The following is a 16,189-nucleotide window of genomic DNA, read 5'->3' on the forward strand; positions in this document are numbered from 1 at the left end:
GTCTCGCTGGGACACTGCCTCCCACACTAGGACACACACACTACGTCTGGTTCCAGCACAGAGTCCCAAGAACCCTGGGGGCCTTTTGAGAGGCTCACAGTGACCTGAGGGACGGCTGGCTGCCAGGGTGACATCCGAGCCACTGCAGACTTCCTGCGAGGGCAAGGGGCCAGAGCTGGGGCTCAGTCGCCAAGGCTACCGATTTATTGAAAGGTACCCGTGTGGTGAACCCTCTAGGAAATCCCGAAATTATGGGGCCCAGGCTGGCGAGCACACCCCTCAGTGAGGCTGACACACCCTCCTCCATGGGACAGAGGAGTCTGGGCAGGAACCCCAGCCCCACCCGGTGCGTTGTCTCTGTGGTACATGGCAGCTCACATAGAGCAAACCGGCGACCGTGAGAACATGTTCCCCTGCATCCCGTGAGCCTCTCCGGCGGATCAGTCAAAGCCAAGGAGGGCTGGGGGACCCTCTGATTCACAGACACGTGGGCAGAAGTGGGGGGAACCTGGGGGACAGGTTCCCAGGATGGGCCCTGAAGTGGGGGCCGATCATGTCGGGGACACCTAGCTGGTGTCACCAAGAACTTCTTGGTATGGGACCAACCGCCTTCCGTTTGGTAACCAGAGTGTCAGAAGGGACTGTTCTGGGCGGAAATAGAGGGGAGTCCCGGGGGGGGGGAGCATAGGGTCTTCCTGATGGGACCCCCTTCCCAAATTCCATCAACAGACAAAGAGAACAGGACCCAGACTCTGTGAAATGACCCTAAATCACTCGCCTAAAAATCTAAGTTTTGAAAAAGACCGCATGTCCTCAAACCCTTCAGGAGAGTCGAGGCTGACTGGGAGGCTGCGGGAGAGGCTCCGGCGGGGCCGGCCAGTGCCGCAGGGCCTGGACGGCGGGGGCTGTGCCCTCACCTGGCCCTCGGCACACCCGACAGCCAGCTGCTGGCTCTGCTCGTCCACGGAGAGGCTCAGGAGAGGGGCGGCTGCGGAGGGAACAGATGGCGCTCAGGTTCCGAGGCGCCTACACGGTGTGAGCGGAGGGCTCCGTGCTACTGACTCCGACCCACGCTCCCACCATTCCCGGTGACAGCTTCCCAGCGAGGGGGAACCCGGTGAGGCCTAAGGGGGTCGCAGCGAGCATGGGGGATGGGTGCCGGCCGGGGTCCAGGGGACTCCCAGCTGACCCCGACCCCTGACAGTGTCACAGCCCAGGGCGAGTGCGGAGCAGGTCCCGGAGGCTCTCCACTCCCCGCAGAGGGGCTCCGGAGAGGCTCGTGACGGGGGACCGTGGGGCCAGTGCTGAAGACAGCGGTGGAGTGGACGTCTGTTTGAAACAGCCGCCTGACACACCCTTCACTTCAGACACATTCTGACTCCAAACTGCCGAGAACTCGGAAGGAGAGTCGAGATAAACAGATAGTTTAAAACACCCCACACCCTAAAACACTGTGGATGTCATCAAAATCAGGACTGTGATGGTTTTCTTGCCAAATACTTCCACATAATTTCAGGAAGATAACTCCAATTTCATTCCAAGAAATGTGCTTTGTCCCTGCGATTGGCAATGTGTTCAGGACGCTACAGTGTCGGATGCTTCCCGCAGATCAGCCACCTTAGGGAGGATGTCCCTCCGCCAGGTGACAGGCACCTGCACATTCCCAAAGCCCTGTTCACGAATCGCCGCCCAGGACGGCCGCCCCAGGTCCTGGGCACGAACACGCACCTGAGAGAGGGAGGCGCCGGGACACCAGTCGCAGAAGGTGTTGGGGGGTGCCCTGCAGAAGAGCTGTGCCACCCCTGCGGTGGCGCCCGCCCCGGGGAGACCCACACGTGTGCCCCTCGCAGCCTCCGGCCCCGTGAGGGACCATGGGCAACGTCAGCCGTGACGGGGGGACAGTGTGAGGAGAGCAGGCGGTGACCAGGAACGATGAGGAGCCAGACCAGTGCTTCCTGCCTGGGCGGCGGAGGCAGTTCACGCCCCCAGCCTCGCCCCGGCCCCGGCAGTGTCAGCAGCCCTGCCACAGTGCAGTGCTGGGCCGGTTCCCGGGGCAGCACCGACCACTCACCTCCCACCTTGCAAAGCTCCAAGCAACGCCCACACTTGCCCGTGAAAACAAGAGAATTCTAGGTTGGGGCAAACAGCTGTTTCTGTCTCCAGTCCCACGGGCGCCGGGGAGCCTGGTGGCCCAGAGCTGCCCACGAAGGGGCGTCACCGGGAGAGGTACCTGTGAGCACTGGCGAGCTGTACAGCAAGGATCCCGCGAGGCAGTCCCAGACCTTCGGACAGACACGGGCTTCTCAGGAGTGACGCAACACTGCCGCCGTCCCTGCAGCGTGCGCTACCACTTCCGGCACTAGTCACTCTACGTAAAAGGTTTCTAGAAGAGCAGCGCTCACTGTAATGACTACATATGACAAAACTGCAGACACAAGAGATGTCAGAAAAAAAACGGAGTTTCCAGAAGTAAGAAGCTGTGGGGTTGGGAGACCCAGACAAGGCCCAGGGGAGCCTCCCCAGCTCGCTGCCTCTCGAGGACGAGGGGTGCAGCCAGCCGCGGCCTGCACTTGACACCTCATGCCTCCTCTTCGCACGCCGTCCATTCTGTGACAGGCACACTCGGGGCTTTCCCACACCCACTCCTTCGAGTCTCATGACACCCGGGAGGCAACCAGCAGCATCAGGCTGCTCACTTCCGCTGCTTCTGGACAGGAAGGCGGGCGGAGCACGGCCGCTGGGGAAGCAGGGGTAGGGGCGTGAGCCCCGGCCAGGACCTGCTCCAGCTGGCTGCCCCAAGCACAGCCTGGAGGGGACCACGAGGTGGCCTAGACCCTGCGTTCCCCACACTGGGCCACCACAGGGCACATCCCCTCCACTCTTCTTTCTCTCACAACCGCAGTGGCCCTTTGTCACCACGCTCCTCATGACGCTGACTAAGCAGCCGACACATGGTGCCCTGAGCTCGAATTCTAATTTATTCTCTTCTGATCCTGGAGCCCAACTGATCCTGGAAAGTGGTTTCTGCCCCTCGGAACCACGTTGCAGAAAAACTGACATTTTCCTCCCCAGGGCCCCGGCGTGGGGGAGGAGGGCCTGAGCCGACTGGAGCCCACAGGGCCTGTGGGGGTGGGGACGTGCTGGGAGCTCCGCCCCACCTTCCCGCAGCCCACCCGCAACCCCAGCCAAAGCATCAGACCGAAGGTCAGGATGGCAACCATTCGCAGGACGTGGCAGCAACCAAAACGCGAGGCCCCACACAACTGCGCCACCGCCCAGCTGGTCAAGCCCCGTCCTGTGTGCGAGCTCCCCCTTACCTTGAAGCACCTGTCCTCCGACACAGAGATGATAACATGTGGCCGCCAGGGACAGAACTCCACCGCGGTCACAGGGCCCCGGTGCCCCCGCAGCTGGGCCAGCACGGACCGGGCCTGGTTGTGGGGGCGGGGGCAGATGCGCTGACACGGCTGCAGGGGACAGCGCCACGCATCTCACCCAAGGCAGCTTCCTTCAAACACCATGCACACCACCCTCCTCCCGATGCAACTCTCTGTGCACACACACCTAGGGCCCCCTATCAGATGGCTGCGCACGAGCGTGCGGGGCCCTGGGCAGGGGCCGTAACAGGGAAGCCAAGCGGGCAGCCTCCACGGAGCCTGAGCTGGCATCTTCCTTGAAACACCTGATGTTTAGAGCTCCAGCCCCAAGCCTTGGCAGGACAAGCCTCGGGGGCCCCTGAGCCGGAGGACTCGTCTGCTGTTGGCCGGTGACGTCACTCATGATGTCAACCGTGCCCTGGGAGAGCCTGCGTTTCCCAGTCAGTCTGCAGAGACCCAAGTGCTCCCAGGTGCACCACCCAGCCCACCGCAGTGCGGCACCAGAATCACGTCACACCCCACATCCTCAACCTGTGTCCTGTCACCTGGCCACGGCCCAAAAACCCTCCGCAGGCAAACAGCTGTGAGCGGGACGCGTGACTCCAGGCCCCAGGTGACCTGTCTCCACAGCATGCCTCCAGCCGGCCATGAGTCCGGGGGCATAAAGCTGTGTCCTGCTGCCTGACAGTGGCTGAGAACACCATTCCAGCAGACTTTGGCACAGCAAGGCCCCAGAAGCCCCGCCCACCCGCCCAGGGGACTCTCACCTCGATGTCCAGCAGGAGGACTTGGTTGCCGGTGCACACCGCGGCCACCCGGTCATCTGGACAGCACTTCACACACAGCACCTTTCCCAGCGGGGCACCCAGGACAGTGCCGCATGGATCCACCCCTGTGGGCGCAGGCATCATGTTGGTTATCGGAGGTGGGGCAGCCGCGGTCACTGACCTCTGTAGCCACCCGCAGATGAGTGGCCTTCCCCGGACTCCAGCTCTTTGAGAGCAGTAAAAACAGCGAACACAAAAATCTTTCCAGAAATGTGGGGAGTTGGTTGGAACGGCCCAGATGGGCCCATCACAGAGGGCACCCTCCCCGTCAGCCCTGGAGAGGGGTGCAGGCGCGTCTGTGCTGACCCCCGCCCAGCAGGGACCCAGGGCGCTCCAGAGCTCCAGGCCAGGCTTGGGGCTCCTGCCGCCCGCCCTCCTGGGAGCAGCCGCCACATGTCAGCGTCCGCGTGAGGCCCCCAGAGACTCAGAGAGAGGCTTTGGGGGCACCGCCCCTTCTGGCCAGAGCCGTCTATTTACAAAGACCCAGGTGGGGAGCAGATACCAGACACAAGGTTCACTGGACATGCACGTGCACTTGTGCATGCAACACGTGTGTGTGCTTATGCAGGTGTCACTATATGCATGCATGCCATGTGTGAGTGCTGTGCAGCAGGACACATGTGGTACATGTGTTACTATATATGTGCCTGTGTGTGCTATGAATGGGTGCTGTGCCACGTGTGTGCACATGCACATATTGTGTGTGTGCTGCATGCGCGTGTTTGTGTGGTGTGTGTGCACAATATGTGTCTTTCTGTGTGTGTCCTACAGGTGTACACAATGTGTGTGCATGTGTGTTGTCTTCTAGGGTGTGTGTACATGTGTTCACGTGTGTGCGTGCATGTACTGTGCGTGCGTGTGTGCAGGTACTGGTGGTGACGCACTCGTAACAGAGTGGCCACACTACCAACTGAAGGAGGTAGACGGGATGGGCCATTGCCTAAAATTACTTGGTTTTAAAGTAACCCTACAAACTCCAATGGCAGTCCGCAACGCGGTCCCCGCTGCCCTTTAGTGGCCACCTGACCGAACCCTGACCCCACACCCACCCCGGCTCCACGGCGGGGCCACGCTCTTCATGCCCAGGCCCCCACCCCCCCACCTACACTGTACCTCCCCCGAGCTCCTGTCACCCAGCTCAGCAACACCCCGGGGGCCGGTCCACGCGGCTGCCAGCACCTCTGCCAAGAGCTCGCCCTCCACTGCACCACCCACAGGGCACAACCGCCTCTTGCCTGTGTCCTGCTCTGTGCTGCGCCCCCCATCCCTGTAAGGAAAGAGCGAACACCTCAGCTCGCCCACGTGTCAGCAGTCCCGCAGAAACCACAGATTTCAAAGGGAAAAAGTGCAGACGGTTAAACCCACGAAGCGTAAGACCTTGGCTGCTCACGTGGCCACGGTCCATGGCCTGCACAGTCCCCACACAGGGTTCCCCTCCAGGTCACAGGGGTCAAACGGGGACACAAACCCCTTGTGTTACCCAGTCCATTTAAGGGTAAGTGTCTTCCAAATGTTTTAAGCCTGCACTGACCTCGACGGGCTTGCTCTCTGCACTCGTCCAGCCTCCACGTCACGACGCAGTCCTGCGACGCAGAGCAGACCAGAAGCGGGTTCCCTGTGTTCCCAAACGCCACGGCAGTGACTGGGTCACGGTGTCCTCTGAGGACCAGAAGCTAAAAATCCACCAAAAACCACAGATTAGAGGCAGCAAACAAAAGAACATAGCAGCATAACCTCAAAGCTAAGAAATTAAATAGACTAAGTTTTCCCAACGTACCGATTTCACATGTTCACTCATTAAAGCCCGTGCGATGCTAAATGATCGCACTAGGGAAGTGACCGGCTCCCCTTTGCCCCACTGGCCCACTGTTTAGTAACTGAGCACATGCCAGGAGAGGACCTGGTGGGTGAACACTGCGGCTACGGAGAGTAATGAGGACCGGGCCGGAGGAGGGGGCTCTGGGGGGCTGCACCTGCGCTGTGGTGGACTGGAGCTGGACAGTGGAGCTGGACAGGTGGCCTGGCGACTCTGTGGAGCTGGCATGGAGCCCTCCCCAAAAACGCGCGGGAGAGGGAGTGGTGGCCAGACGTCCGTGGCAGAGGCGTAACACTGCTGCAGGTGCAGAGGGAGACTGCGGTGGGGACACAGGGGAGGCCAAGCCACTCCCAGACAGGTGCTGTGACAGCCTCAGCTAAGAGGCAGTGATGGAGACTTGGGCCAGTGGACACGCAGCAGGGAGGGATGACAGCAAGAGAGTCGATGTCACAGGCTGAGACACTGGTGGCTCGGCCCAGGGAGGCAGTGCAGCAGGGGCATGGGAGGGAGTTGGGGCGGCGGACGGGGTCTGCGCAGGGGGCGCTGTGGGCTTGCTGTGCACAGGACAGAGATGGCAAGCGGACCAAGTGGAGGGCTGCACCCAACTCGGGCCTGGGAGAGCGCCCCTCCACTCACGGCAGGCCTGTTCGTGGTGCCAAGCTCTGGGGAGAGTCACAGGAAAAACTGCAGACCTGGCATGCATGCATTCAGGCCCCAGAGAGTGTCCGAGGCCATGAAGAAAGAAGATAGCAGAGAAGAAGAACACGAAGTGGAGGGTCCCGCCCCCACACCTGTCGGAAGGATCTGAGTCTGAACCCTGACACAGCAAGGCTGGCAAGGATGGGCGCGGCTGACCCCGCCTCCACTGCCACTGGGAATGCCACCTGGCATGACCCTGTCAGAGGACCGCCTGCGGTTTCTCGTGCACCTGCACAGACTCTTGGGGGGGCCAAGCAGTTACACTCCTTGGCATGTGCCCGAAGGAGTGGAGAGCCTGTTTCTGCAGAGACCTGAACACCGATGTTCACGGCAGGTGTGTTCGGAAAGGCCAGCACTCAACAGCAGCAAGGTGTTCTGCACTGGACGGACGAGGAAACCATACACGTCCAGAAAAAGGAGCACCATTCAGCACTGAAAAGCAATGAACGATCAAGCCCTGAAAAGACACAGAGGAACCTGACATGCGTGTTTCCAAGAGAAAAGCCCATCTGGAAAGAGGACATATTGAAGACTCTAACTACGTGACATCCTGGAAGAGGCAAAACCACGGAGACAATGAGAGGCCAGCAGCGACCTAGGGGGCTTCGGGGTTCGGGGGAACAACCATGCAGAGCACAGCAGGGTTTCAGGCAGTGAACGTACTCTGTCTGGTGCTGAGATGGGGCACACGGCATCTCGCACGTGCCCAAACCCCCGAGAGTGGCCTGCGGGGGCCCATGGACTCTGGGCGGCGCCAGCACGGCAGTGTGGGCTCCTCACTGTGACAATGGGCCCCTGGCAAGGAGTGTGGAGAGTGGGAGCTGACGTCCCAGAGGGAGGGAGGGTAGTGAGAACTCTCCGTGACCTCCTCTCCATTGCGCAGCTGACCTAAAACTGCTCTTAAAAAAATAAAACACAGCCCTGGCTGGGGTAGCTCAATGGATTGAGCACAGGCCTGTGAAGCAAAGGCTCGCCGGTTCGATTCCCAGCCAGGGCACATGCCCAGGTTGCAGGCCAGGCCCCCAGTAGGGGACACATGAGAGGCAACCACACACTGAAAAAAAGAAAAAGAAAAAGAAATAAAACACAAAAAAAGCGGTAAAAAGTAGGCAAAAAAAAGAAAACAGAAGCCAACGTTTCAAAGCAAGGGCTGTTACCAGGTAGAAAGAATGCGACTTCACAGCACCTATGAAAACATGTCACCAAGATGGAAACACTGAACATGGAAACACTGAATGTCGACGTGCTTCATTAGAACAGCTTCAAGTCCCACGGAGCAGCGCCGCGGGAGGAGGGGCAGACAAGCTCCAGTCACAGAACTCTGCACGCCGCTCTCGGCGACGTGGGACAGGCAGGCACCACCCCGACACAGGCGCCGGGCCGGCACAGGCGCCCCGGCCTCAAAGAGCCCTGTGCACCCACCCACCTGGCCAAGCTGACGTTCCCAGGACCAAAGATGTGCAGACACTTGCAGCGCCCTCATCCACAAAAGAGTAAAAGTGACCCCGATGTCCTCTGACAGAAAGTCAACCGCCAGCTGAAGTGCATCCGTGCAGCGGGACAGAGTCGTCCCCCATCACATCGCGGCTCACTTATCACGGCTTCACTGTTGTGGGTTTCTTTAAAAATCTGTATCTAAGTCTGTATCACAGACTTTTTGCTATATCGTGGGATTCTGCGGTACTGTACTTCACTGATGAGTGCCCACACGGAATTTTGTATGTTGTTGAAATTACGTAGGTTTAAGAGTGTAGAAAGTGTTTACGGGCACATGAAGTGTTTATAAGAGTGTGGGAAAGGTTTACAGGAGTGTGGGAAGGGTTTATAAAGCTTTAAAATATATATAAATAATAAAATAAAATGCCACTACTTTGTAAATTTCCACCTGTTGCGGGGGTCTCTGGAACGTAACTCCCACGATAGGGGAGGGATCGCTGTATTACTCAGTGAGTAATACAAAAAATAAACTATTGATACATGCAATAATATAAATGTCTCAAAAAATTGTTCTGCCTGAAAGAAGCCATACAAGAGTACATGTCATCTGATGCCACCCACACAAAACTTTAGGAAATGCTAACTAATCCATAAGCTCATATTCAGAATACACAAAGAACTCCTCCAAATCACTAGGAGAAAGATACTCCAACAGAAAATGGCCAGTACGCGGAGGAGGAAGCGTGAAATGTCACTAATCTGCAGGACAGTAGAAATCGCAAGCAAGCAGCACTGTGCGCACTGGAGGGCTAGAATGAAAAGGCCCACGTGTGGGCGGGGATGCAGACCGTGGCAAATCTTGGTCGCCATGTGGAGAGCAGACATGCCCCCCCGCAGAGTGCCTGGAGCCCCCCGACTGAGACGGGAGCCCCCGAGGACACAGGAAGCACACACAGAACAGGAAAGACTGTGTATGGCCGCCACACTGTGGAGTCCACACAAGCACCCACAACAGCAGGCGGGCCAGCGCAGCCACTGCATGCGACGGAACGTGCGGCAGCCGGGACAGCAGACATGGAGGTGGCTCACGAGCATGGCAGCGAACGAGTGACCCGGCTCGGAAGAACACGCAACATGTGCCCTGCGCACACAGAGCACCAGCAGAACAACTCACACCCACGGGCCCAAGGTCACAAGTGTCCCTTCAGGGGGGAGAGGCATGAGCAGTGTGTGACAGGTGCCGGTCGCCCAGCTGTGTCTGCTTCGTCACACATGTGCATTCCACATCTGGGGCACGGCTTTCTGAGCATGTAATGGCTCCCTGCGGGAGCAGGACAGACCCGGCCAAGGGCCTGCACGCAGAGCTGCAGACTCAGGGGGACGACCAGAGCACCCATGTCCTTTGTCAGTGACAGATAGTCCCCACCATCAGCAAAGCGACTGCCATTAGGTTGGCAGACGGCCTCGAAGCTAACACAGCTGGACTCCTACAGGCCACGCCCGCAGCCCTCCAGCCCCCGAAGCCCAGAGCGAAGGCAAAGGTTACTCAGCCGCCAAAGCTGGTAGGATCCACCTGCCCTTCTGCACAACGAAACCTGTTTTTAGTAAGAGTACTCAAATCACTACATCAGTCACGAACCACTCTAAAAAGGTGATGTTCTCAAAACTCTCTCCCTCTGATGGAAAAGAGCCTGCGATAAACATAGTAAATTCCCTTAAATGTGTTAATAGTAAAAATCTATAAAATTTTGAGTAGTCCTGCCTGTGTTACGATGAACCTATTCTTGCTCATGTTCTTTCTGAAGAACTGCTTTAATGAGGTGGATCTGGACAGCTCATTTTATGAAAATCGAGTTCACAGAACGCCCCAGATGTGCTCACGTCTTCCCCTTGGCTGTCAGCGGAACCCACGGAGGGCAGATGGCCCCGGCGTCTCGGGTCGGAGAGGGACACAGGGTTCTCTGGGTCCCTGGGGCTGCGCACCTGGCCCACAGGGTCCACGCTGCTCCACACACAGAGGCCGCGGTCACGCACAGGGAAGGCACAGAGGGGCACATGGCAGGCCAGCGGCACTGGTGAAGAACAGGGCCAGGATTCGGCCAGGCGGGTCTCGGTGACTATGTCCCCGCCGCCACGGGGCCTCTCAGAGAGAGTCTGTGGTTCTTCCATCTCAGTCTGAAAGCACAGCACACAAACGGGGGTGACGCCCCAGGCAGACGCTGGGCCGTCAGGCGTGTGTGCATGACTATTCATGGGAGCACATAGCACATCACCCAGACTCCCCCCCCCCCCCCGCTCCCGGGGAAGGAGGCCCCCGGATGCCCCGGGGCGGGGTGGCGGCGCACCACTCGCAGGCTCAGCCCCACCTGCCCTGCAGGGACACAGGGAGCAGCCTGCCTCTGGTGTGCAGCGCTGGAGTGGGGCCTGTGCAGCCGGGGCCACCCTGGCGGAGCTCCCCACGTCCACAAACCCTCCCAAGGCCACGTCACACGGGGGCTCACCCCTCACTCCATCACCCCGACAGCCGGGCGCACAGACGCAGGCCCCTGAGTAGTCGAAGGTGCACAGGACCGTGTGCTTGCAGGGCCAGTCAGGTGACAGCAGCAGATAGCAGCCCCGGGCCCAGGCTGGGAACACCAACACAGCACACGTGTGTCAGACGTGGGAAGCTCTCCTCCAGCTCGGTTCTGCTGACGTTTTCTACAGCTGCCCAGGCCAGGCAGTGAGCTTTACGCTAAAAACAAAATGGCCAAGGCATCAAAGCTCCCATGATTCCCTTCACAGGGGCTGAAGTGCACAGGGGCCTGTCTGCCCGGCGGACGGGGGCAGGTCCCCGAGCGCGAGCGCCATCCCCTGGCTGCGCCCACTGCTGCTCAGAAACATCAGGTACCTCAGGGAACCAAGGGCCACGTGCAAAACCGTATGACTTTAAAAAGGTTTTTGAGGATGCACACATAAAATTGTGACAAAATGCTGTCTTACTTTAACGCCAACTGCCTGGGTCACCCCCGTGATTCCTGCAGAGCTGAGCACAATCACTGGGAAAGCACGCCACTCTGAACCAGTTCACAGTCCACAAGTCACTTCTGTAGATGTCAGCACGCACACTTACGAACATCAGCAAGTGTATCACAGCCTCTAATTCTCACAGCAGGCCTTCAAAGTCGGTGTTTTCTTTCCAAGTCAGACATTCTTCAGAGATGGCAGCAGCAGTGGGGTCGCCCCACCCAGACTCGAGTCTCTGCCCCTGCCTGCCTTGGGCACCCCACGGTGGCACAGGAAAGGAGTCCCTGCCTGTCCCTGGCTCCCTGGCTCCCAGGTAGCACCCTCTGGGGTGGGGCCACAATTGCAGAGTCCACTGGCATCCCAGCCTGCCACCTGGGGCCACGTACCACACCTGGCACCGCATCACCACACAGCCAGGAGGGGCGCTGCAGAAGGAACCCAAGCCACCCTGGTCTGCTGAGCACATGGACTCATGGTACCCAGGCAAGAGGAAGACGACCCCCCACCCAGTCCTGGTGCCCTGTCCCCAGCCAAAACCCCTTTATCTCCCGGTGTGTTAAAGTGGGACCTAAATCGGAATTTAAAGTGTCTCTCCTCCTTCCCACCTGGACCAAGGTGCCAAGGCTTATGTCTGTGTCCCTGTCCGGTGCTGGTGTCCCCGGGGTCAAAGGCTGGCCCTTCCTTGCAGGGTCCCCAGGGACCTTAGCACCCCGTTCCCACACTGCCTTTCTGCTGGCTCCCAGTGCCAAGCCAGGCCTCTGGGTGCGGCTCTTTCCAGAGAACGGCAGCGCCATGGCGGCCCACTGAGCTGCGTGCAAGGCTCCCGGGACCCTCATCCCCCTTCGCCAGGAGGCTGGGTGAGACCAGAGACGGAGAGAGGAGACCGGGAACCCTCTGCTCTTCCAAGACAGTGAGGCTGGCCCCCCGAGTAGCTGCATGTGTGCCTTTTGGAGGCAAAAGAGAGGGCCCAGCCTGGCACGTTAGAAGCAGAGGCCCTGGTCACCCACGGCCTGCTTTGAGGCCTCACCCAAAACCATGTGCTATCTAACATCGTGATTAAGAATTTAATGTGCAGGGCAATGGAGTATTTTCACTATAATTAGCTGAGAAAAATCTCCCCACCGGCACGGAACTGGAGATAACAGAGTCTAGGGCTCAGCGGTCTGCACACTGTGCTCCAGCCACCCTGGGGACCCTGCAGGACACACGCACGGGGACAGGAGCTCGTGCCCAGACATGGCAGGGGGTGGCCTGGCACCACTGTGATGACATGGGGCTAGATCCCTCAGTTGGGACAAGGTGTGGGGGCCTGAGTGGGGTGGGGGTGAGAGTGCACAGAGAGGTGGAAAATAACCTCAAGTGACGAGAAAATACACAGCAGCTAAAACACTCGTGTCTAAGTGTCCCAGAGCTGCCATTAACTGCTCACACACACCACCACCTAAAATGTCCCATTCCCTCCAAACACATATGGCGACTCCCCAATCTTCAGAGTACACAGAGGTGCGGCCTTTGGGAAGCGATGAGGTCAGGAGGGTGGGGCCCTCGGGGTGAGACCCCAGAGAGTTCACTGCCCACCCCATGTGAGGACAGAGCCAGGAGAGGACCACTGCTTCCCCTGACCACTGAGCTTTCCTTTTGCCTCTGGAAACCATGAGGCCCAGCTTCCCTGCAGGGAGGGGCTGGCCAGGGCAGCAGGGACAGGGAGTCTGGGGGCCTAAGTAACGTGGGCGCCTACCAACCCAGCCCGTAAAACCCTCCCATGCACAGTCCGCTCTTCTCTTCCTCCACTCACTGGCTAAACACAGGGACCGGCAGCACTCAGGAAGGGGGAACCCCAGGAGGAGGGGGCCTCCGGGCCCTGGCATGGAGGGAAATGCCCTAGTCGTGTCTGCCCGTGGCTGCCCGAGGGCTTGTGCGAGAAGCAGCAGCCACTGCCACTACCAGCTGGGGTCGTCAGCCACACTGACAAAAGCAACACAGCTCAGGCCACTCAAAGAAGGTGGGAGAAGCTTAGACTCGCCTTCAGGCCACTCTCCCTGCTGTGCACTCCTACGCCCGGCCAGTGCACCAGGCGGACATACAGGGGCCCAGGAGCACGTCTGAGAGGTTACACTCGAGTCGGTTTCCAGTGAGATGCTAGTGTATCCAAGGCTGTGTGCACGCATGGCAGGAAAAGGCTGGACGAGCAGGTGCCACAGAGGCCATTGTTTCAAAGCTGTGTCAGAAAGCACAACCAGACAGCAGCCCCAGGTACCTGCAGACTGCACGTCCAAGGCCCTTTTGTTGATACAGAAGCAGCACCTGTAAATGGTACAAAATTAGAAAATCCACACTAGGAAAAAGCATAATCATTCTCTGCTCCTCAATCGGTGCCACTGGTGAAAACCATGCACCGCCTTCCAGGTTTTCCCCCTGAAAACACGTGTGTGCACAGGTGTTTGTTTTCTGGAAGGGCCAATCACCGCCACGTGATTAGGAAAGGTCAAGTCTTTCTCTCGGAAGCGAAGCAAGCCAGGCCTGGGCAGTTTTACTCTTGAGTTAGGAAACAGGACAAGGTTGATCTGCAACATGCGGAACTTCCGTGGTAAAAGGTTAGGTGACACCCTCCATGGTCTGCTCTCCAGCGAGAGAACACGTAGGGTTCCCCACACCCCAACGCCAGCAGTGCGGAGGGCAGAGCTCCTGACACAGAGCAGCAGCTGATGGCAGAGGGGTGGCAACAGTGCCCAGCTATACTTTGCCTTCAAGTTCTTGCCCAAGTTAGTCAATATTTTTAAAGATAGCACTGTTATATTTTGCTGCTTTAATTTCTGAAAAATCAACCCCCTCTCTCTGTCGGTTTGGCTGAGGAATGCCCTACTTCGTGGACTCAGCCCTCAAACCGTGGCTTCCACCCTTTCTGGTGCCGTGGCTTGTTAGGCGAGCACAAACCATCCGCTCCGGGCAGCAGGACGCGGAGGCTGTAAACTCGCCTCTTCTTTCAGGGATGCAACGCCAACCCAGAGGCCACCCTGTGCTGGGCCCACTCTCTGCTCTCCAGCCCGACACGCTCTGTCAGCCGGGGAGTACAGGGCAGTCGCGCCGAGAACCGGCACCAGATCCTTCTGGCAGGAGCAATGGGAGACCCGCTAGTGCCACCCCATCCTCAGCCAGAGAGCAGTGTCAACCAGCCTAAGGCTGTCATGCTACTGCCACACACCGCTGGTGACCACAGGTGTGACAATTCTGTATTCAGCCCCACGCGTGCCACTCCCTGCGTGTTTAGGTGTCTGTACTCCACCAGTGTCCGCCCAAGTGACCCCGCAGGTTCCGAAGCAAGCACAAGCCCTGAAAGCTGCACAACGGTGCGACCCTAGACTGCACACCGTCTGTCGTCGGGATCTCCGCTTCAGTGGCCCCTTCAGTAGGGGTCCCCGAACACCAATTCCGCGTAAACACAATCCCCTCCGGGCGAACTTGCAACCCGTTGAAAGACGCCGACTCCCGTGCCACGTTCTCAAGAGGAACAGCGAGCAGGTAATGGGGCCCCTCAGCGCACCTGTCGCTCGCGCAGAGCCCGCGGAGGGGAGCTCCGTCTAGGGGAGCGCGGAATGAGGGTCCCTCTACAGACGAGTCTCTCAACTGGAGAGCCTGAGGTGGGAGCGCAATCCACGGGAACTCGCCGAGTTTCGTGCTTGCGCCCCGCCCCCTTCCCGTCGCCGTGGTTACAACCCCGCCTAGCGCAAGGTCCCTCTCCTTGTTCTCGCGAGAGCCCGGATACCCATCACTTCCGGCTACTCCTCACTTCCTTGCCTTCACCCGTCTTCCGGGTCTTGTCTCATTCTCAGGCGCCACCGCACTTCCTCGTCTTCCGGCGCGCCGCCCGCCGTGGGCCCTGTGCGGAGCGGTGCGCTGCGTCTGGGACAGGAGACCAGCGCTGCCCTCCTGCTGCCGCGCGCGCGTGCCGCCTGCCCCGAGCCTGTCCCGGGCCAAGCCGCCACCCGCGCTCTCGGCTCCCCGGCCGCTCCCCTCGTTGTCTCACCGTTGCTCAGCCGGACCCCTCCGTCCGCCCCGGGTCGCCGGCGACCTCCCGCAACCGAGGCTTCGACGGGCGGTGGACGCCCCCGATGTGGCCGCGCTACCCGGAGCGCGCTCGGCGCGTCCGGTGGCTTCTCTGCAGGGCGAGCGGGTGAGGCCCCCGCGCCTGCCCCGCCGGCCATGACGGCCGCCTGGAAGGGCGCCCTCTTGCTGCTCCTGGCGGCGCGGGCGGCGTCCTGGGGCGGCGCCTCAGAGGAGGAGGACGAGGACGTCCCGGCGGAATGGGTCCTGCTGCACGTCCTCCCTGGCCATGTGGGCGCCGGCAACTACAGCTACCTGCGGCTGAACCACGAGGGCAGGATCGTGCTCGCGATGCGCAGCGTGCGGGGCGACGCGGACCTCTACGTGTCCGACCGCACGCTGCTCCCGAGCTTCGACGACTACGAGCTGCAGGCTGCCACCTGCGGCCGCGACGTGGTGGCGGTGCCCGCGCACTTCCAGCGCCCGGTGGGCATCGGCGTGTACGGGCACCCGTCCCACCGCGACAGCGAGTTTGAGATGAAGGTGTACCTGGACACCACGGCGCCGCTCGGGGACGGCGCCCCCACGGACGGCGCGGGCACCGGCCCCCAGCACGCACAGGACCCCGAGGGCGCGCCCCGGGAGGAGGAGTCCGTGCTCTGGACGGTTCTCATCAGTCTTTTGAAATTGGTCCTTGAAATCCTTTTCTGATGGTTGGAGCACGCCCTGGATAGTGACACTGAACCTATGCGGGTGGCCGTCCTGCGCCTTAAATGGGCTCCTCGTACTTGGCTGGAAGCTCGTACTTTCTCCAGTTGGGGGATGGGAAATAAAGCCATACAGTTGTTACCTCAGTTACCGCAGAGGAGGAGCAGCAGCCTGTTCGAGATCTGTTTTCCTTCAAAGATGAAAGTTCCCGTAAAAGGAGTCTGTACAATAAAACGTTTGAACTCGGTTCTGATGAGCTTGTCTGGTGCCAAGAGGAC

The 16,189-nt window shown here is 59.7% G+C and overlaps 2 protein-coding genes across 2 annotated transcripts in view; one reads left to right on the forward strand and one right to left on the reverse strand.

Moving 5' to 3' along the window:
• The window catches only part of WDR27 (WD repeat domain 27), a 63,555-nt gene extending 48,604 nt beyond the window's left edge, over positions 1 to 14,951 (reverse strand). Inside the window, exons 1-8 of the mRNA XM_037064484.1 lie at positions 14,704 to 14,951; positions 10,658 to 10,890; positions 10,140 to 10,331; positions 5,736 to 5,877; positions 4,145 to 4,269; positions 3,318 to 3,431; positions 2,231 to 2,282; positions 918 to 988 (exon numbers count right to left, since the gene is read on the reverse strand). Of these exons, the coding sequence (XP_036920379.1) occupies positions 918 to 988; positions 2,231 to 2,282; positions 3,318 to 3,431; positions 4,145 to 4,269; positions 5,736 to 5,877; positions 10,140 to 10,325 (690 nt within the window). The 5' untranslated portion in view covers positions 10,326 to 10,331; positions 10,658 to 10,890; positions 14,704 to 14,951. The remainder of the gene's footprint in view (positions 1 to 917; positions 989 to 2,230; positions 2,283 to 3,317; positions 3,432 to 4,144; positions 4,270 to 5,735; positions 5,878 to 10,139; positions 10,332 to 10,657; positions 10,891 to 14,703) is intronic.
• Positions 14,952 to 15,002: 51 nt separating this feature from the next.
• Positions 15,003 to 16,158, forward strand: CUNH6orf120 (chromosome unknown C6orf120 homolog). The gene has a single exon (XM_037064664.1). It carries the CDS (start codon positions 15,363 to 15,365, stop codon positions 15,912 to 15,914), a length of 552 nt encoding a protein of 183 aa, XP_036920559.1. The 5' UTR covers positions 15,003 to 15,362; the 3' UTR covers positions 15,915 to 16,158.
• The last annotated feature ends 31 nt before the right edge of the window (positions 16,159 to 16,189 follow it).

Source organism: Sturnira hondurensis, unplaced genomic scaffold (genome assembly GCF_014824575.4).
Source record: "Sturnira hondurensis isolate 20B ecotype Veracruz unplaced genomic scaffold, ASM1482457v3 Scaffold0000167, whole genome shotgun sequence".
Classification (NCBI taxonomy): domain Eukaryota; kingdom Metazoa; phylum Chordata; class Mammalia; order Chiroptera; family Phyllostomidae; genus Sturnira; species Sturnira hondurensis.